This window comes from Dasypus novemcinctus, chromosome 3 (genome assembly GCF_030445035.2).
Source record: "Dasypus novemcinctus isolate mDasNov1 chromosome 3, mDasNov1.1.hap2, whole genome shotgun sequence".
NCBI classification, from domain to species: Eukaryota; Metazoa; Chordata; class Mammalia; order Cingulata; family Dasypodidae; genus Dasypus; species Dasypus novemcinctus.
In genome coordinates, this window is record NC_080675.1 from 33866564 (window position 1) to 33887955 (window position 21392).

A 21392-nucleotide genomic window follows, 5' to 3' on the forward strand; every position below is an offset into this window, starting at 1 on the left:
CATAATTACTGAAGCATCATCCCTGGAGCAGGAAAAACACGAATCAGCCAAGCAAATAATGGGAGAAAAGGGATTTCAGAAAAAGAGGAGGAATGTATAAAAAAATCAAAAGAAAGCACAAAGGAAAAATCAGACAACTAAAGGTATACAGATAAGAATGAAGTAGAGAACATGGCAAAGAGTCAATAAAGACAATGAGCTCATTACTGCATAGTCTGCCTATACACAGAACATGCAGTTTCCATGAAAGGATAGGATGCTTTGCTTTCAAACTAAATTGTTGATAGACTGTCAAGGGCCATCATTTTATTTATTTTTTAGGGGCCAGAATACACATCAACCAATTGAAATATACTTTTAATACTACATATAAAATGGAAATTATTTACTAATAGAGCATAAAGTTTTCAAGATTCAAGGATGTTAAAAAAAATCAGACTATCAAACCTTTTTCATGTGTAAAAGCAAAAAGTTTGTAGGTCTCTGGAATAAATATATGAAGAGATACTCATACTAAATGTACAAAAATAAGCCATCTTTACACAAATACAATGAAACACTGAGACTTTTCAATATATAAGCAAGCATTTGAATTAAAGTGAAAACACAGCATATACTCACTAAATATAATTACAAAAAAATAAAAATGCATGCATGCACTTTGATTAGATTAAAAGAAAAATAAGTACTTGGTGTTAAAATATTTTAAAAAGTTTTCTCTATAAAGTTAAGTGTTTCATAAGTCCCTAAAGCGCGCGCACACACACAAACACACAATCACTTAATTTAGGTCTAAAACCCTTAGAACTAGGTATGAAAATTTCAAAATATGATATAAAATTTCTAAAATGGGAATAAAAACTGAAGTGGTGTGAATACATATATCCTTACATAAACATAAACATTTACATAAACATACTAAAATCAGCAGACCATGTGAAATACTACATTTTAGAATCAAATTCCTGCCCCTTTAGTTTTCCTATGAAATAATGCCTAAAATAGGCATTAGAAAATCTAATATGTATAAACAAAGCACCTAAAAATCAAAATTCCCGAAGAGAAATAATCACTATAAACAGAAACATTCATGACAAATGGAAGAATAAATTAAAACTACAGCATTTACAGTCCCTTACTAATCCTCATAAGACAGTTAGAGAATGGAAGAGGTATACTATTACAATCCTAACACCATCCAAAATATAGTCCTGATGAATCAGAAGCCCTGATATTAGAAGATGTCAATTGTTCCTCAAAATGATCACGAGATTCTTGGCAATGCTCATCAAAACCCCCAGCAGGGGTGATTCTAAATGTTATGTGGGAAATGCAAAGGACCTAGGAATAGCCAAGAATCTAGACTGCAGGTCAGTAAAATGGGTCAGACAGGCCAGATCTGATTAGGAATAGTTTTTCACATTTTTAAAGGAGAAGATAGGAAGAGAGGAAGGGAGAAAAGGAGATAGGAGGGAAAAAAGAAGGGGAAGGAAACGGGAAGAAAGGAAGGAAGGAAAATATTTGACAGAGACTACATGTAGCTGACAAAGCCTAAAAATATTTACCATTTGAACCCTTACAGAAAAAGTTTGCTACTCTGATCTATAAGAACAGAATTGGAGGACTTACACTAACAGACATTAAAACTTACAGAGCTACTATAGTTAAAGACAGCTTGATACTAGTGCAAGGATAGACAACTAGGCCAAAGGAATAACATAGAGTCCAGAAATAAATCCACACATGTAGACACTTGATTTAAGATTAGTATGACATTACAAAGCAACAGAGAAAGGATAACCTTTCCAATAAAGGATGCTGGAATCCACTGGATAGGAGTACAGAAAATATGGAACCTTGACCTCCTACCTTACAACATTACGAAAGCTATTCTATAATGATTGCTCATTTAAAAATAAAAGGTAAAACAATAAAAGAAAATAAAAATAATACATTCATGGCCTTGGGGTAAGCAAAGATTTCTTAAACAGGATACAAAAAAGCACTAACCATGAAGAAAATGATCAATAAAATAGACTACTAAATTAAATTCAAGAATTCCTATTAATGGAAAGATACTGCTAGCCCTCAGGAACCACTGGAATTCACAGGACCCAATTATAGTTTTTTGCCATTGTTGTTTTTAAGGTGGTACCGGGGATTGAACCTAGGACCCTGTACATGGGAAGCAGATGCTCAACCACTGAATTACATCTGCTCCCCAAATTATAGTTTTCATAGTCTTTTGAAAAATTGATTCTAATTATTTTTAAGGATTGATATGACATTTTTTTCCTTACAGATTTTCCCAAAAACAAAAAAAAAACCTTTTTTTTTTAATAGAACAAACAATCTATCTTGCAATTACCATATGGATTCCTTGGATCCCTTTATAAATCTAAGATATACGGGATCTTAGTGGTATTTTTTCCCATATCATGAAACATTTTGTGATTTCCTTAGCCTAGAATTCATTACTTATCAATTATTCCTAATTATGCTAAAAAAAAGATTAAAAAAAGAAGAAAACAAAATGATAGAATTGCCTACAAAAATGACACAATGGAAAAATATACCATCATCCCTCTTGCACTGCCCAAAATATTATAGTATGCTTTTTAGATCTTAATGAACACAGTTGAGAATTCAGATTTTCATTTCCTGCTTATAATGACAAAGAGAAGAAAACTTAAAGAACACGTGGTTTCAAAATTATTAAATGAAAGAGAAAATAAATGCAGAGACAGCAACAAATCTAGGCTTTAATAATGATGTCAAATAGATGATGAAAGTGAAATTTCAGACTGAGTCTTCACATGATGGGATCCTAGATGAATTTTCTCAAACTCAAGATTCAAGAAGTTAACAACATATTCCTAAAGACAGAAAGGAAATGTGGTATCCTCTTCTACTTTGTTATTCAGTAGGAAGGACTTCATCACATCTTTTGTGACAAGAACCTGGACCATCCTGTTTTGCTAAACTAATATGTAACAGAATTATTTCACCTTTTATGTTTGTGTTTCAAAATATACTCAATACAAAGAGCTTTTCTATTTTAAAAATCTTATAAATTTCTAAAACTTGTTCATTATTCCTTTATTATTTCAGTAAATTCATAAAATTACTTTAAAATTAAAAACAATAAAAAGGGTTCATTGGACCCAAGTGGTGAATGGTGAAGACTACTTTTCTGGTGTATTTAGGGTTAAGAAAGTAAAACCATTGAGCTACAAATTGAGAAATTTGCAACACATATAATGGACAAAGAACTGATATCTAGAATATATTTTGAAAACTCCACAGGAGTGGATGTGGCTTGAGCAGGTGAGTGCCCGGCTCCCACATGGGAGGTCCCAGGTTCAGTTCCCAGTGCCTCCTAAAGAAGACAAACAATGAGCAGACATCAAAAAACAAAAAACAAAAAACAAAAAAAAAAAACAAGCAATGAGCAAAAACAAGTATCAAAACAATGAGCAAAATCAAACAAAAAAAAAACGACCAATTGAGCACCCACCTCCCACACGGGAGGTCCCGGTTCAGTTCCTGGTGCCTTCTAAAGGAAAAACAATGAGCAAAATCAACAAGCAAACAAGGAAAACAGACAAGGGAGCCATCTCCAGGTGGAGGTGGGGGGGCAGTTTAAAATTACAGTTATCTAGGAGTAAATGCATACATAATTTCATATTAAATCTTAAAAAAAAAAAAACCTCTAATAATCCATAAGAAAAAAAGCAGATATAATCCAAAGAAAAATGAGGGAAAGACTTGAATAAGCATTTCACAGAAGTAGAAATCCAAATGACCAATAATCAAATGAAAAGGGAAAGAGGAAATCCAACTAACCAATAATCAAATGGACAAATTTCCAGGTTAACAGGGAAATGCATATTTAAAACCACACTGAGATAACACTAAATATCCAAGATGACTAAAATTTAAAGTTTTACAATAACAAGTGCTGACAAGGGCATGAAAAAACTAGAATACACAAACACTGCTGATGAGAGTATAAATTCAAACCACCACTTTGGAAAACTGTTTGAAAATACTGTACCTTCTAAAGCAAAACATACACAATACCCCATAATCAAGCAATTTCAATCCATGGTATATATCCAACAAAATTAAATACACACACATCTAAAGGGACACACATAAAGCACCAAAAGATACACAGCCGTATTTTTCACAATAGCCAAAAAAACTTAAACAATCAACTTTAGAATGGATAAACAAATTGTGGTATATTCACATAACAGAATACTACACAGGAATGAGATTGAACAAACTATTTACTGCCATACCCAATATAAATTAATCTCACAATAATATCATAATGAATGAAAAATGCCAGATTCAAAGAGCACAGTATGATTCCATTACATAAAACTCATTAACAGGCAAAAATAATCTATGATGTAAAATGTCAGAACACTCTAACTGTAGTACAATAATAGCATGTTATTGGTAAATAAATTCTCTGTCTTCTCAACATTTTTTTTCTATCCCACTTTGCTGGGTTTTTTTTTTTTCAAGTTAAGTGCTTTGTCATCTCAGTTATTTGTTTATAGCAAAATGTGAATTCAACTAAATTAGTTCATGAGTTTTCTTAACAGTGTGGCTTATTCCTCGCCCAGTCTCTTTCTCTAATCAACTTCCCTTTTTTTTTTTTTAACTTAAGTACAAACGAGATCAAAGAACTATGCCTGGGTAATAGTCACAAACTGTACTCTATAAAAGGCCAAGTGAGCAAAAGAAGTGAAAGGGTGATAGAAATGGTAATGACATAAGTTGCTTTGAGAAGTTTTTGAAACTTCTGATCAGGATCCTAGACAAGAACACAAAAAGCCATCCTTTCCTTGACAAATTTGCAGGTGAAAAAGATGAGGAAGGAGATCGCATAACTAAAACAAAGAATTAACATTCATTAAGATTTCAGCAGATTAGAATGAAGGAACAAACCTAACTAAATGAAATGTAAAAATAAAGACTAAAACTAGAAAAAGAAACAAAATAAATCACAACAAAAACTGAAAATTCAGGGGAGGACTTGGTTTAATAATAGTTAATGTGAAAAGATCTCAGAAGCCAAGATGATGTTAAACTCAACATGAGTCAACACTGTGACAGTGCTGACAAAAATACAACCAAAAAAAGTGATGTTAAGCTATCTAAGTACATTATAACAAAGTTGGTACTAGTCCTCTACAACTGAAATGTTCATTTTGAAGGAGAATGACAAACCAAAGGGCATCAAAGGACAGTTAGCATAACAGGAGGAAGCTAGAACAAATATAAGTGTGAAAACGAAAGAGAATTTGAGTTTGTATGATGGCAGGGCAGAGTGGATAAGGCAGGATGGATGGGGGGGGAAATGAAGGTAGTCTTTAAACAAACATGGGACACAGTACAGAAGAGGGATAACTCGTTCTGTGCTGCTCCACAGAGGCATATCTAGAATCAACAGGTAGAAATTACAGCAACACATTTAGGTTCAGTGTAAGAAATACATTTTCTAGAAAACTGTTGATTCCTTATATGGCAGTGATCCTTCTTGCAATGCAAATGTTCAAGTGGAGTCCAATACCTGCTTGTTAAGAAAGTATGATAAACTTAAAAGTAGATCAGAGGGTCTTGTTTCTAACCCCATCTCAACCTTTACTATAATAGCTGTCATCTGGAGCTATTTATCCAAATCTCAGCTTTCCTTATCTATTTATTACCTCATAAGATCGCTAAGAGGAATAATTAAGATAATAGATGCCAAGAGCTACCATGACTAACTAAAACACAAACCAAATGTGAGTTACCATAGAGGCATGTATTGTACTGTACTAGATAAATGCTAATATCTTTTTGAACACTAAAGTTATTAACTGTACCTTTGAGGCAAGAAAAAATTAAAACAGGTCCTAAATTTAGCTACGATTTGGTAGGCAAAAGAAAACATCAATACCACAGAAAACAAAGGAGCAGAAAATTTGTGTTTGAGGAGGTGTTAAGAATATACTCCTCTGTACAAATTAGTCAACTGAACTAAAAGGCCAAGACTCAATCCAGGAGTTAAGTAGGAATTCAAGATATTCATGCTGTAGCAGTTAGAGATTATCCCAGAAAGAGAAAGATTATGCCTGTAAACTAATCTATCCTCTGGGTGTGGTACCCTTTGATTATATTAAATTCACCTATGATATCTTTGATTACATTACCTGTTAAGACTAAGGCTTTGACTCTACCACATCAGTAAGGCATGACTCAGGTTGGGTCCTCACCCCCTTGATGGCCTATATAAACAGACACTCACTAAAGAAGACACATGAGAAGAGAGAGGGAGCTCTATCATGTTTGATCCTAGGGCACTGGGGAGAGATGAGCTATTCACCCCATAATTTGCAACTGAAGAGAACAGAGCAGTTGAGCAGCTGGGCAGGCCCAGAAAGAAAGATGTCTATGCTAGAGACTGATATAGGAAGACCTGAGAGACCAGCAGAGATCACCTGTCATCTTGCCTCAACACATGGCAGCTGACTTTGGTGAAAAGTACCTCTTATGGTACCTTGAGTTGAACTTTCCACAGCCTTGGGATTGTAAACTTTAACCCCAAATAAATACCTTTTATAAAAGCCAAGAAATTTCTGGTACTTTGCATCAGCACCCCCTTGGCTGACTAATACACATGCCAAATAAATCAAGACTTCAACTGTATTTGTAATCACTGACAGTATAAATATTATTGAGTCATACTTCCATAGTAGCATGTGACTGGACTCAGTCCTACTCTCCCAGCTACATTACTCCAAGTAGGTTATCTAACCCTCTCAGCCTCAGTTTGTAAAGGGTAAATGCAGGAGAACCTGCCTATTTCATAAACAGTTGACAAGACTACATGAAGTTAATATATGCCAAGTCTCTAGCAAAGCCTCCTGGTACACAGAGAATTGCATGTTATTGCCTCTATCTTCTTAAATTAGGTTTAAATTTAAAATGATGTAGATCCACTGATGCTAAGATGGAAAGATAACCAATATACTGAAAAGTAGAAAAAAATACCTTTAAGATATGCTCAGTGTGACCCTATTTTTATAACATAAAAATTAAAACAATTATCTCCAGATGGTGGAATTAGGTGACTTTTACCTATTTCTATACTTTCCTATAATGTCTGAATTTCATATAAGTATGTATTTCTTTTATAATTTCCAACTGAAAAAAAAAACTGAAGATATTTTTCTATATGAAAATTAGCACTTAGGTCAACTTGGGGAGAAAAAGATTTTTACAACGTTAGAAAACCAAACTTAACCCTTTTTAAAAGGCATGAAGAGAAAAAATTTAGAAAGTATACTAATATTTTTGTTTTCTTTTCTAAATAAAAATGTGATTCAAACAAAAGAAAGACATCTCCCTAACTGAGGAAAATATAAATGCCCATGAGGTCAGAGATTTGGTCTGTTCTGTTATATTCACTACTGTAACCCCAGGGCCTAGCACTGAGCAGGAACTTAACAAATATTTGCTGAACAAAACAGAGTCCCATTTACCTTTACACTAAATTTCATTGCTTTATATCACTAGAATATTGGCTTGTTCATCTTCATCCCCAAGAGTTGGCATATTCTCTAACAAACAGTAGTCACCAGTTCAATTGTCAAATAAATTAAAAGCAAGAAAGAGATACAATATATTCCATAAATATTGCTTTTGAAGCTGAAGTCATTGAGAAATTGATAAACATTACTTTAAAACACTAAGCTCATTCTGGACTACAACCTGTACATATAGGATATAAAGGTAATGACTTCAAATAAACGGGACATTTCTAGATTTTGTTATGTTATTTCTAATAAGCTAACGATACTAATGGTTAATTTTGTATCAGGAATATATAAAAAATAAAAGCACATAAAAGAGAATAATAAAATAATATTAATGAAGCTCTCTGAAGACCTATGTAGCCTAAGTCAACAAATCAAACTGAAAAAAAAAAAAGCAGACCTACCTTGGGCCTCTTGGACCTTCCAAGTAACTGCTTCTAGGAGGATCTGGAAGCAGTCCACCTGACCTCACTGGCATGTCCTTAACTGCAACTGGCTGAGATGGAGCAGCCGAAGATTCCCCAAGTCCTTGCTCAGATGAATATGTACTATATGGCAGAGAGGACTTGTTCAGAGGACCTTTAGAATTCACTTGTTCTGATGCACCAATAGCTGACTGCAATGGAGGATGGTAAGTTGAGGGTGGGGTTGAGCCAAAAGACACAGGAGTGGGAAGTAGTGCTGGTCTAGGTTTCTCTGGAACTTGTGAGCTCTGAGAACTGGAAGCTGGTGGTACTGGAGCTGCTGTTAACTGAGGAGGTATCCCTTGTGGAACCCCAGGGGGAGGTATTCCTGGAGGAGGTGTGGCTGAAGACAATGGTGGGAGGGGCATAACAGGTGGCGGTGCTGTTGAAGAGAGAGATGGTGGGGGAAGAACTGGTGGTGGCCCTGCAGAAGAGAGGGAAGGTGGGGGAAGAACTGGTGGTGGCCCTGTAGAAGAGAGAGATGGAGGCATCCCTGGTGGGGGCACAGAGGTTGGCAGAGAAGGTGGCATGACAGGTGGGGGCATGCCAGGGGGTGGCACAGTAGCAGGTAGGGCAGGGGGCATCACTGGTGGTGGTAATGATGGAGGCAATACCGGAGGGGGCATTGTTGGTAGAGGTGGAGGCATCTGAGAATATGGAACAAAAGGAGGTGGCATTGACATGTTCCCCATATACTGATTTTTCATGTTTTGAAATGAATTGACTTTCTCCTGGAGATAGGTCTGAGAGGCTTTCATGTGCCCCTGCCATGTTTTCCACTGCTTCTCATACTCCTGAAGCTGATCTTTATGAGGATAGGAATGGAGCTGTTCTTCCCATAGCTGAAACTCTCGCTCCCATTCTTGGTAGAGATGTTGAAACTGTTGCTGCTGCATCTCATAGTGCCGCAGCTGTACATCTATAGACATGGTCTACAAATAAAGGGATAAAAATTATTTCAAGACAATCATATAAGAATTAATCATAAGCTAAATTTAAATTGTTAATGAACTGAGGGCATTTGAAGCCTTAAAAAAATTAAACACTAAAGACTTTTGGAGGTTGAGGATCAGTTTGTTAAATCCTTTCAATAATGTTCATTTTCTCTTTTTCCTTTGACTTATTTATATGTTATCAGAGAATTGGACAAACCAACCAAATACTAAAGTAAATATCTATCTCAGCAATGAGTAATTTTCAAGTTTTTAATATTACTATTGATTATTGTAACAACTTGAAAAAAGATCTACTATTACAGACATAAAGACACAAAATAATATCTCAAAGACACAAGTCAAACAAGTATTTAAGTCACTTTCTTTTACAGTGTATTTGCTTAGGTTTTGTTGTTGTTTGTTATAGGTCTTCTTTTGGTGGCTTATTTATTTGCCTATTGCTGTGTGTTTGTAGGCAAAAGACAGGTTAACTTATAACTACAGGCACCCCTCATTTTATCATGCTTTGCTTTACTGCTTGCAGATAATATATTTTTACAAATTGAAATGCTCTACGGCAATCTGGTGTTGAGCAAGTTTATGGACACCCTTTTTCCAACGTGTGCTCACTTCGTGTCTGTGTCACATTTTGATAAAATTCTCTCAATATTTCAAACATTTTTATTATTATTATATCTGTTAGGGTGATCTGTGATCACTGATGTTATATTGTAACTGTCTGGGGGCACCATGAATGGTGTCCCTCTAAGACGGCCCATTTAATTGATAAATGTTGTGTGTGTTCTTACTGATCCACCAACCAGCTGGTTCCCCAATATGGAAATTAGTTCAGTTAATAACCCTACAGTGGCCTCTACGTGTTCAAGTGAAAGAGTCACAATTCTCTCACTTTAAGTCAAAACCTAGAAAGGATTAAGCTTAGTGAGGAAGGTATGTCAAAAGCCAAGACAGATCAAAAGCTAGGGCTTTTGCACCAGTTAGCCAAGCTGTGACTGCAAAGGAAAAGTTCTTGAAGCAAATTAAAAGTGCTATTCCAGTGAACACAAGAATGATAAGAAAGTGAAAAAGCCTATTGCTGATATGGAGAAAGTTTTACTGGTCTAGATAGAAAATCAAAAGAGCCATAGCATTCCCTTAAGCCAAAGCCTAATCCAAAGCAAGGCCCTAACTCTTTTCAATACTATGAAGGCTGAGAGAAGTGATGAAGCTACAGAAGAAAAATCAGAAGCTAAGTAGAGGTTGGTTCATGAGGTTTAAGGAAAGAAGACATTTCCATAAAGTAAAGTGCAAGGTAACGCAGCAAGTGCTGATGGGAAGCTACAGAAAGTTATCCAGAAGATCTAGCCAAGAAAACTGATAAAGGTGGCTATGCTGAACAGATTTTCAATGTAAATGTTAACAGTCTTATAGTGGAAGAAAATGCCATCTAGGACTTTCATAGCTAGAGAGAAGTCAATGCCTGGTTTCAAAGCTTCCAATGAAAGGCTGACTCTAATATTAGAGGCTAATGCAGTTGGTGACTTTAAGTCATAGCCAATGCTAATTTACCTTTCCAAAAATCCTAGGTCCCTTATGAATTATGCTAAATCTACTCTGCCTGTATTCTATAAATGGAACCACAAAGCCTGAATGACACCACATCTGTTTACAACATGGTTTACTGAATATTTTAAGCCCATTGTTGAGATCTGCTGTTCAGAAAAAGATTACTTTCCAAATATGACTGCTCACTGACAATGCACCTGGTAACACATGAGCTCTGATGGAGATAGATGTACAGTGAGATGAATATTGTTTTCATACCTGCTAACACAACATATTTCTGCAGCCCAGAGATCAAGGAGTCACTTCAACTCTTAAGTATTATTATTTAAGAATTACATTTCATAAGGCAATAGCTGCCTTAGATAGTGATTGCTCTGATGGATTTGGCCAAATTAAATTAAAAACCTTCTGAAAAGGATTCACCATTCTAGATGCCATTAAGAACATTTGTGGGAAGTGGCTGTGGCTCAACTAGTTGGGCTCCCATCTACCATACAGAAGACCCTGGGTTCACGTCCCAGCGCCTCCTTGTGAAGGCAAGCTGGCCCGTGCACCATGGAGAGCTGACGGCCCATGCACCATGGAGAGCTGGTGCAACAAGATGATACAGCAAAGGGATACAAGCAGATACAGAAAAAATGTGCAGCAAATGGACACAAAGAAGAGACAGAAGAATGGAACATGCCGCAAGGGGGGGGTAAATAAATAAATTTTTTTTTTTAAAGAACATTTGTGATTCATGGGAGCAGATCAAAATATCAACATTAAAAGGAGTTTAGGAGAAGTTGATTCTAATCCTCATAGATGACTTTGAGAGGTTCAAGACTTCAGTGGAGGAAGTAATTGTAGGTGGGGTAGAAACAGCACAAGAACTAGAATTATTATAGAAGTAGAGACTGAAGATGTAACTGAACTGCTGCAATCTCATGATACAACTTGAACGGATGAGGAGCTGCTTCTTATGGATGACCAAAGAAAGTGGTTTCTTGAGATGGAATCTACTCCTAGTGCAAGTGATGTGAACAGTTGAAATTATAACAAAGGATTTAGAATATTATATTAACTTAGTTGATAAAGCAGTGGCAGAGTCTGAGAAGATAGATTCTTAATTTTGAAAGATATTCTACAGTGGGTAAAATGCTGTCAAACAGCCTTGCATGTTACAGAAAATATCTTTCAAGAAAGAAGAGTCAACTAGTTGATAAAGCAGTAGCAGAGTTTGAGAGAATGGACTTTTAATTTTGAAAGAAGTTCTACTGTGGGTAAAATGCTGTCATACAGCCTCCCATGCTACAGAGAAATCTTTCATCAAAGGAAGAATCAATCAGTGGAGCAAACTTCACTTTTGCTTATTTTAAGAAATTGCCACAGTCATCCCAAACTTCAGTAACCACCACCCTGATCAGTCAGCAGCCATCAACACTGAGGCAAGACCATCCCCCAGCAAAAACATTACACCTTGCTGAAGACTCAGGTAATGGTTAACATTTTTTCTCAGTAATGTAATTTTTTTAAGGTGGTACCAGGGATTGAATCTAGGACCTCATACCCACAAAGCAGGTGCTTAACCACTGAGCTACACCCACTCCATAAAGTATTTTTTTAATTAAGGTATATACACCACTTTTTAAAATATAATGCCACTGCACATTTAATGAACTACAGAATAGTATAAATAATAACTTTTATATGCCCAAGGAAACCAAAAAATTCATGTGATGTACTTTATCACAATATTCACTTTATAGCAGTGGCCTGGAACTGAACCCACAATATCTCCAAGGTATGCCTGAAGGTGGTAAAAATTGCTGGTTCTTAAATTTCTCAGCAGGAGTACTCTAACATCGAGCTTGGGATGACATGATAGGAGACTCCATTACACCACCCCTCTCAAGAGCCTTTATATTATACCATACTTCCCAAGCCTCCAGGGTAATGTGACAGATAAGTACTTGGGCATCCCTTGGGAAACATCTAATTGGCAAAATTCACTATCTTTAATACTTCAAACTCAAATTTCTTTCAGGAATAACAAACTTCTTGGAACAACTTCCTATTTGTCAAATGAGGAAGCACTCGCCTGTATATGTGGTGGCTGCTGTATAATCTGCTGGTACTGTTGTAGGATCTGCTGCAATTGAGTGTGCTTCTGCATTATTCCCTGATACTGGAAGCCAACCCGATGTTGCTGGTGCTGCTGCCAGTGTGCTGCTGCAGCCTGCAACTGTTTTAACCTGGCATCCTCTTCTGGATCCTCAGACTAAAGATAAAGGACACATTTTTATATGAATCATAACACAGTAAACAAATTAATAAAAAGCAAGAATATTTTATATAGGTACTATAAAATTAGATAAACACCTAGCTTTATCTCTACTGTTATCATGGATACTGGTACAAAGGAATCTATAAATTCCACAGGCTTCAATGGAATAATCTTACTGTTCTTAATAGGATAACAATCTTCCCAGTAAAAAGTGACCCTTCAATTGCCGTACTTTTCACTCTATGGATAAGCTTCCAAAGTAATCCTTTCCTTTTTCACTTTAGTCACTTTCCACCAAAGGACTACATTGTAATCATTATGTTTCAGTACAGTTTACACATAAGACAGTAGGGAGAACAATATCTTCGAACCAATGTGAGAACTTCCTATATGCCACTCATTACACCAAGCGACAAAGATCATCACATTTAATGCTTCAACAGGTCTATTAGACAGGCACTGTTTAAATCTGCCTGTTTTGCAGATGAAGAAATTTAAGTACAGGATGCTTAACTAACTTGGCCAGAGTCACCACCAGCAAGTGGCAGTGTCTGGACTCCAGCCTGGGCAGCTTGACTCTACAGCTGAAGACTTTAACTACTGCCCTGTGTTGTCTATATAAAACCATCCTGGCATCCCTTTAGTGGTTAACAGACACTCAATTCAGAAGTGTCTAATTTTTCACTCTCAGTTAAACCAGGAAAAAATTTCCTTTTCTAAACCCGATAAGGCAGATGATTATTCCACAAATGGAATTTTATATGTACTTTAAAACATATGATGTAATTATTACCACTGAATTGTATACTTGAAAGTGGTTAAAATGGGAAATTTTGAGTTGCATATAAATTACTATAGCCAAAAGTTTAAAACGAAATGAAATGTAAAAAACAAATGAACAAAAAAAAACCACATGAAACAAAATATCCATTTGTGTATATAAATGTACATAAGTGAACCCCCCTCCCAAAAAAAAGGGCAAAATTTAGTAAATACCAAATAATTAAGTATATGGTTACCTGGGGTTCCTCAGGTGGGAGAGGAGGTGGCACCTCTTCATTAGGGGGAGGTAATGGAGGTTCCTCAGATTGAGGGGGTTCTGGTACTTGACTGGTAGCAGGTACTGCAACTTCTTCTTTCACTGGCTCTGGTGTATCCTTTGCTACGACAGGACTCTTTTTGTGTCCTGGCAAATGCACTTTTGTCCTTTGTTGCAAACTAAGCAGGTGCTGTCGGTACCAATACTGCTGCTGTTCCTACCAAAGAAACCATTTTAAGAACTTTAATTGACAATACTGGCATCTCTGCAACTTGGAGCTGACAAGAAATTACACTTGTGTCTATGTTCATTAGTCTATTTGTAAGAAAAGACAAAGCTAGACTAAGAAAGACAACTAATTAAAACAAGATCTTAATCAATAAATAGGCTAGAGAAAATTTTCAATTCCTTTCCCAAATTTATAAATTTAAATTAAAGCATACACATGAAGTCAACATATTCCTCTATTCTCTTAAAATGCACGCACTTGGAAATGGGAAGAATCTTTTTGATAAATGATCAAGGTTAACTTTTTCAGTATTCATAGCTACTTGTTTTTAACCTGTCCTTAGCTTTGCATATTTACCCTTAGGAGTTCTTTAATTAATGAATACAACCAAGTAGTCCTACCTCCTCTCTTTCTGACTCTCTCCTCCAGTGCTCCTCTTTCTTTCAAGCACCTATTTTATTATCATTCTATCCAAAGTCAGGTATACACACATACATTAGAATGTGGTGTGTTTTAAAATGTTTTCTAATTAGTTTAAAAGTCTTGTCATCTAAATTATAATGTACTTTAATTTTCTGGAGGCTTGTTTTGGGTTTCCCTATATACCTCTATGATTAACAGCATATACTTCCACTACAAGTATGTGAGATTATTACAAAGATGCAAGATTTTATGAAATCGATGAAAGTGATGTTGCAGACCTTCCAAACTCATTAATGACAGATGAGGATCTGCCAGAACTCATACCAGTTAAGAACCAAAGAGAATTTTTACAATAGTAACTGAAAAAGGAAATGATCTGAATACCAAAGGTTGAAAAATAGCCCTGGTGAAAATTTATATATCCCTAGAATATTTTTCCTGTATTTATATATAAAGGTAGTATATACTATTGCCATACAATTTTGTCACAAACATTTTAATTATAGCACAGAAACAACCTATACTTTATTCTTTGTTCATTCTAGGACTCAACTGTAATTTCATGTGTAACAATTCCATTAAATAAAACATTTTCATCATTTTGAGCTTTGTAATTCAAGATTGTGTTTTAATCTAATTTTTTACAAAAAGTAAAAATTAATGAACTTTTTGTCCCTGTGGTAAGTGGATTTTACTTAGCCAATTACTAATCCAATTACCTTTGATAACTAGGATTTCCTATGATAATATTTTATTGTATAACCTCTTCAATCTTGCAAATGGATGCATAAAATATACATAACATATACTGCCACCATCCCCAATAAACATACTACTTTTTAAACTATTTTTTTCATTTGTAGAATGCAATTTTCTTGGGGGAGAGTTATTTTATACTATCTGGTGCTTATGCACACAGTAGGATGTCAATAAATGATTGCTGATGAAGACCTTCCTTCTAGGCCACTCATTTCTATTACTCTGAAACTTGTTCCAATCTATTGGGAAGAATTAGCTCCATGTCACTAAATTTTGGCACATGATTCTTTTGTTTTGTTTTTAATTATAATACACATAATCATCAGTTCCCAAGATATAATTACTTTTACTAATCAACATTAAAAATTGCAGTGACTATGATAGTCAACAATAATTTAGTTCCTATTTTCAACTCTCTTCCATTATTTTAGGAAAATACTAAAAATACCAACAGGCTTACCTGAGCGCTCACAAAATTACTCAGCTCTGTCTCTTTCAAAAATAAGTTAAAAGATTTCTTTCTTAGTTGCTCTGACAGCATCACTAAAGGATACAAAATGCACACTATCTTTCATAAACTAGAGACTACAGATATGAAGACTGTATACCTCCAGAGTCTATCAATTTGCACCCACCTGATTCTCATGCTTCCCATCTCTGTCTTAGACAGAGCTAAGAACCTTGTTAGGGGCTCAAGTACTTGCTGAATCACTGACAGTAGTAAACCTCATATGCCAATTTCTATTTAATATGAACCCAATAAGCAGAAAACAGATCTAACTCAGTTCTGGGACTAGGCTTCAATACCTGTTTGAAGCTCTACAAATGAATAATGACAACACTCAGAAATGTCTTCAGAGACCCCTAGAGGAAGGTAATTAGCTTTCTATTTTAGAAAGGAAAAAATCTGCCTGAACTTGCTAATGAAGCTGGGACTAGGAGTCAGTTCCTCTAACTGTCCCATCCTATCAGACAATTCCATCTCATAAGGGATATTGGTTCACTGGTAGGAGAAAATCATAGCATATGTGATTTAAAAAGGGAACTAAAAGAGATTGAATGAAGGGAGTTAAAAAGCAAAGGCTGTAAGAACTATTTGTCACAAATATCCTCACCAACTAAGGTGCTAATTTATGCAGCTAATTTATCCCCCAAAAGAGATGCTAATTTACTACCAACCACTTGCTACCTGTACAGTACTGAACTAGGTACTAAAGGAAATAAAAAGGAGGAGAGTAGAAGTGTGTGTGTGATATTTTAAAAGATTAATTTGGAAGGTTACCCTCTTTATCCAAGTTAATTGTTATAAATGGCTAATACTGAATGTTGTATGTCTTACATCCTAAATCTTTTTTAAAAATAGCATTTATTTTTTATATATTTTTTTTAATTTTTAAAAATTTTTTGGCTTTATTTATTCTTTTAATATTACATTCAAAAAATATGAGGTCCCCATATACCCCCCCACCCCCCTCACCCCACTCCTCCCCCCCATAGCAACAATCTCCTCCATTATCATGAGACATTCATTGCATTTGGTGAATACATCTCTGAGCACCGCTGCACCTCATGGTCAATTGTCTACAGCATAGCCCACACTCTCCCACATTCCACCCAGTGGGCCATGGGAGGACATACAATGTCCGGTAACTGTCCCTGCAGCACCACCCAGGACAACTCCAAGTCCCCAAAACGCCCCCACATCACATTTCTTCCTCCCACTCCCTACCCCCAGCAGCCACCATGGCCACTTTCTCCACACCAATGCCACATTTTCTTCGATTACTAATCACGATAGTTCATTAATAGAATATCAGTAAGTCCACTCTAATCCACACTCCATTCCTCCATCCTGTGGACCTTGGAATGGTTGTGTCCACTCCACTTCTATATCAAGAGAGGCCTTAGATTCCACATGGATGCTGGATGCAATCCTCCTGCTTTCAGCTGTAGGCACTCTTGGCTCCCTGGTGTGGTGGTTGACCTTCTTCAACTCCATGTTAGCTGAGTGGGTAAGTCCAATAAACCAGAGTGTAGGAGCTGAAGTCTGTTGAGGCTCAGGGCCTGGCTATCACATGGTCAGCCCAGAGATTCAGGTCCCCTGGGTATATATTAAACCCCAGCACCTACTACAGTTCCGGTAAAAGTAACAGGAGAGGCTTGTGAACAAAGATCACATCTGAGCCCAGCTCCATCACACAGAAACACAAACTCCAAAGTAGGGCCAACTGACATGGCACTGAACTCCATCTGCCATGACCATAGAACCTGTGGGTCTATGTACCCCTCAGAAGAACCAATACCTGGGGTTTATTTTTTATTTTTAAAAGCTTTTATTATTTATTTCTCCCCCCTTCCTCCACTGTCTGCTCTCTGTGTCAATTTGCTGTGCGTTCTTCTGTGTCTGTTTATATTCTCATTAGGCGGCTCCGGGAACAAATCCTGGGACCTTCTGGAGTGGGAGAGAGGCAACCATTTTTTTGTGCCACCTCAGCTCCCTGGTCTGCTGTGTATCTTATTGTCTCTCCTCTGTGTCTCTGTTTGTTGTGTCATCTTGCTGTGCCAACTGTCCGCATGGACCAGTTCACCACACGGGCCAGCTTGCCTTCACCAGGAGGCCCCGGGTATGAAACCCTGGACCTCCTATATGGTAGACAGGAGCCCAATTGCTTGAACCACATCCGCTTCTCTATCCTAAATCTTTTTTTTTTATTTAAGATTTTACTTATTTCTCTCCCCTTCTTCCCGTTTTCTGCTCTCTGTGTCCATTTGCTGTGTGTTCTTCTGTGTCTGCTTGCATTACCAGGTGGCGCTGGGAAACCGCATCTCTTTTTTGTTGTGTCATCTTGCTGTGTCAGCCTCTCCATGTGTGCGGTGCCACTCCTGGGCAGGCTGCGCTTTTTTTACGCAGCATGGCTCTCCTTGTGGGGCACATTCCTTGCACATGGGACACCCCTAGGCGGGGGCGCTCCTTGCGCATGGCAGCACTGTGCCTAGGGATCAAACCCTGGACCCTCCGTACGGCAGATGGATACTCTATTAGTTGAGCCCCATTTGCTTCCCTATCCTAAATCTTTTTTTGATGTTTGCATTCTACTCCAGGAATTAGGGTCAGATAATCTTAGTCCTAACCTTTTTAAAAAATGTTCCTTTATTTCACCTCTTCTACGTCCTGGCCTTATTCTCTCTTTTCCTCTCTCTCTTTCAGTCAAACTTCTTGAAAGAGATGTATATACCCACCATTCCCATTTCCTCACTTTACATCACTCTTCAAATATGGCTTCAGTCACTATGAAACTGCTCCTGCCAAGGTTTACAATAATCTACATGTCAGTAAACACAAAAGTCAACTCCCAGGAATTGGATTTGGCTCAACGGATAGAGCATCCGCCTACCACATGGGAGGTCCAGGGTTCAAACCCAGGGCCTCCTGTGTGGAGCCGGCCTATGCACAGTGCTGATGCGCTCAAGGAGTGCTGTGCCACACAGGGGTGTCCCCCGCATAGGGGAGCCCCACACGCAAGGAGTGCGCCCCGTAAGGAGAGACACCCCACACGAAAAAAGTTCAGCCTGCCCAGGAATGGTGCCGCACACACGGAGAGCTGACACAGCAAGATGGCGCAACAAAAAAGAGAGAGTTTCCCGGTGCCGCTGACAAGAATACAAGCGGACACAGAAGAACACACAGCGAATGGACATAGAGAACAGACAACTGGGGTGGGGGAAAGGGAGAGAAATAAATAAATTTTTTTAAAAAAGTTGACTCCCAATCTTTATCTTTCTTTTTTTTAAGATTTTTTATTTATTTCTCCCCCCCCCCCCGCGCCCCTCCTGCAGTTGTCTGCTCAGTTATCTCTCAGCAGTATGTCACACACTTGACCATTCCCTTCTCTTAGAAACAGTCTTCCTTTCATTTCTGTGGCACTACACTGTTCTGATTTTCCATCTACTTATTTGGCCTTTCCTTCATTGGTTCTCTTGGACAGTGGTATTCCAGAGGGTGAGGCCGAATGCTCTTTAACCTGTTTTTACTCTACACACACTCCTTGGGAGATCTCATTTACTTCTGTGCCTTCAATATCATTTTTATGCTGATGACTCACAAATCTTTCATGTTTCTCAGATCTCTCTCCTAGACTCCCTTCCAACTGGACATCTCCATTTGGAACCTTAAGTCTCAAAAGACCTCAAACTCAGTATGTCTAAAAATTAACTCATTATTTCTCCCTCATCCCCAAACCTGCTCTCCTCTTCTTCAAGGTTTTCCTATTTTAACAATGGAACTCATCCCAGAAACCCAGGAATCATCCTTGGAGCAAGTAAATATTTTTCCAGTTTTTCAACTTCTCTCTCCACTTTCATTATCCATTATCATCTCTTGCTGGATTACCTCAATAATTATTCTCTATACATCAGTCTTGCTCCTTTCTATTCCACTGTCCACAATGAAGGCAGAGTGAACTTTCAAAAATGCCATCTATCACATTCACCTATAAAAATCATTTGGCTTTCCACTATCCCTAAGATAATGTCCTTAATAATTAGAAAAGAACCTGATTTGGTCCATGCCTACTAGTCTCACCCTGAGCCTTCAGTAAGCCTAACTGGGCTTAATTCCTTGAATTTTAGTTAGTTCCTATCATCCTCCAGGTTTCACTTAAATATCACTTACAAAAGGCGGACTCTTCAGTTAGGTTAGTGCTCCCAGTTGCAGTCAATCATTTAACAAATATTTGTTCTTCACCTACAATGTGCTACATATACCCTATAAATTCAGTGTGGGCTGAAAAGCTGTCTTTATCAAACAATCGAGTGATGATATATAATCCATAGCACCCTGTACTTTTCTAAATCTGTTTTTTCCAAGCTGCTACAAAAAAACTTTGTTTATACTTGTTTCAGGGCTTGTTAGAGAGCTACCAGGTGGGAGTTAAAAAGATGCCTCCTTGAGCAGGTGTAGCTCAGTGGTTGAGCTCCCGCTTCATAGTACAAGGTCCTGGGTTCAATTCCTGGTACCTCCTAAAAAAAGTGCTTGGGCAAAAAGATGCCTCCTGGCTAGAGGGAGGGACTCAGGCAGGAGCCTGGATGCCAGGGGAATGCAAAGGGATCCCTTCCCAAATGGCCTCTGGGCTCTGGAGGCTCCTAGTCTTGCCTTTCAAGGAGATCCTTGCCCAGCCTGGCCTGCTGGTCAGTCAAACTGCAGAGGTTGGCAGATGGTCACTCATATTCTTGACCAGTTTCACTCGCCTTGTCTAGGAAATGATTCTCCAGGAAGTCAGAGATTCTGGGGGGAGGAGGGGTTGGGGATCTGTGTTGGCAGATCCCAGGGTAAGCAGATCCAAAAGGGCCTGGTTCAGGCTCTTCTCCAGAACCAGGACAGTTTTCAAGCCATCCAGGGTTTTACCTCACTCAACTTGTGACGGCTTCTGCATGTCCTGGAAGAAGGTGCAGCTGCTGCACTGGTTTTGCATCTTCAAGAGAAGCTCAGTGTCCTCCTCCTTCTCCTTTGCCAACTCTCAGAAGAAGTGGTCCAGGTCTTCCAGGGCCACATCATTGCGGTCGAAATAGGAGCTCAGAGAGAGGCAAGTATAGGCAACCTGCAGATTCAGGTTGACCAGGCGGCTAATAGAGGCCTCCATTTGAGCAGAATAATTCTGACAAATCTGGGAGCTCATGGTTGGTCGACAATAAGGAGTTAACCATTAAAAAAAAACAAACAAACGTGTTAGCTGGTCCCAGAAGCAGGGGATGGCCAAGAAATTGGTCCCAGAGATTACAACTGGAGAAGCAGTTGGAAGGTGGTCGACACTGAAGAGGTGGGGGAAATGGGCCCCAGGTCTGTTCTGTTCCAACAGTGTTGAAGCAAGAGACAGATCCGCAGGACCACAGGGCATGCTGTCTCTTAACTATTAAATATCGTGTTTTTAAATCACTGTACAAGTCAATGAGGAAAGGTACCATGTCTTATTCGCCATTTCATCTCCAGTACTAAGCATAGTAGTTGGTACACAGCCACTTCTCAATAAATACTTGAGTGTTAAATAGATGAAAACCTCAGAAGCTCTACTCAAAGTCAACTGCTTAGAGAGTAGAAGTGGCTCAAGAGGCTGAAC

At 37.8% G+C, this 21392-nt stretch overlaps 1 protein-coding gene across 3 annotated transcripts in view; it reads right to left on the reverse strand.

Annotated features, from left to right (window-relative positions):
- Window positions 1-21392, reverse strand: part of YLPM1 (YLP motif containing 1) — a 78469-nt gene that overhangs the window by 45742 nt on the left and 11335 nt on the right. For all 3 annotated transcript variants that reach the window (XR_011648304.1, XR_011648303.1, XM_004455161.5), the window contains exons 2-4: window positions 13849-14085; window positions 12644-12823; window positions 8003-8994 (exon numbers count right to left, since the gene is read on the reverse strand). Coding sequence is in view for 1 of the 3 variants with exons in the window: in XM_004455161.5 (XP_004455218.2) it covers window positions 8003-8994; window positions 12644-12823; window positions 13849-14085 (1409 nt within the window). In the remaining 2 variants the exon portion in view is untranslated. The remainder of the gene's footprint in view (window positions 1-8002; window positions 8995-12643; window positions 12824-13848; window positions 14086-21392) is intronic.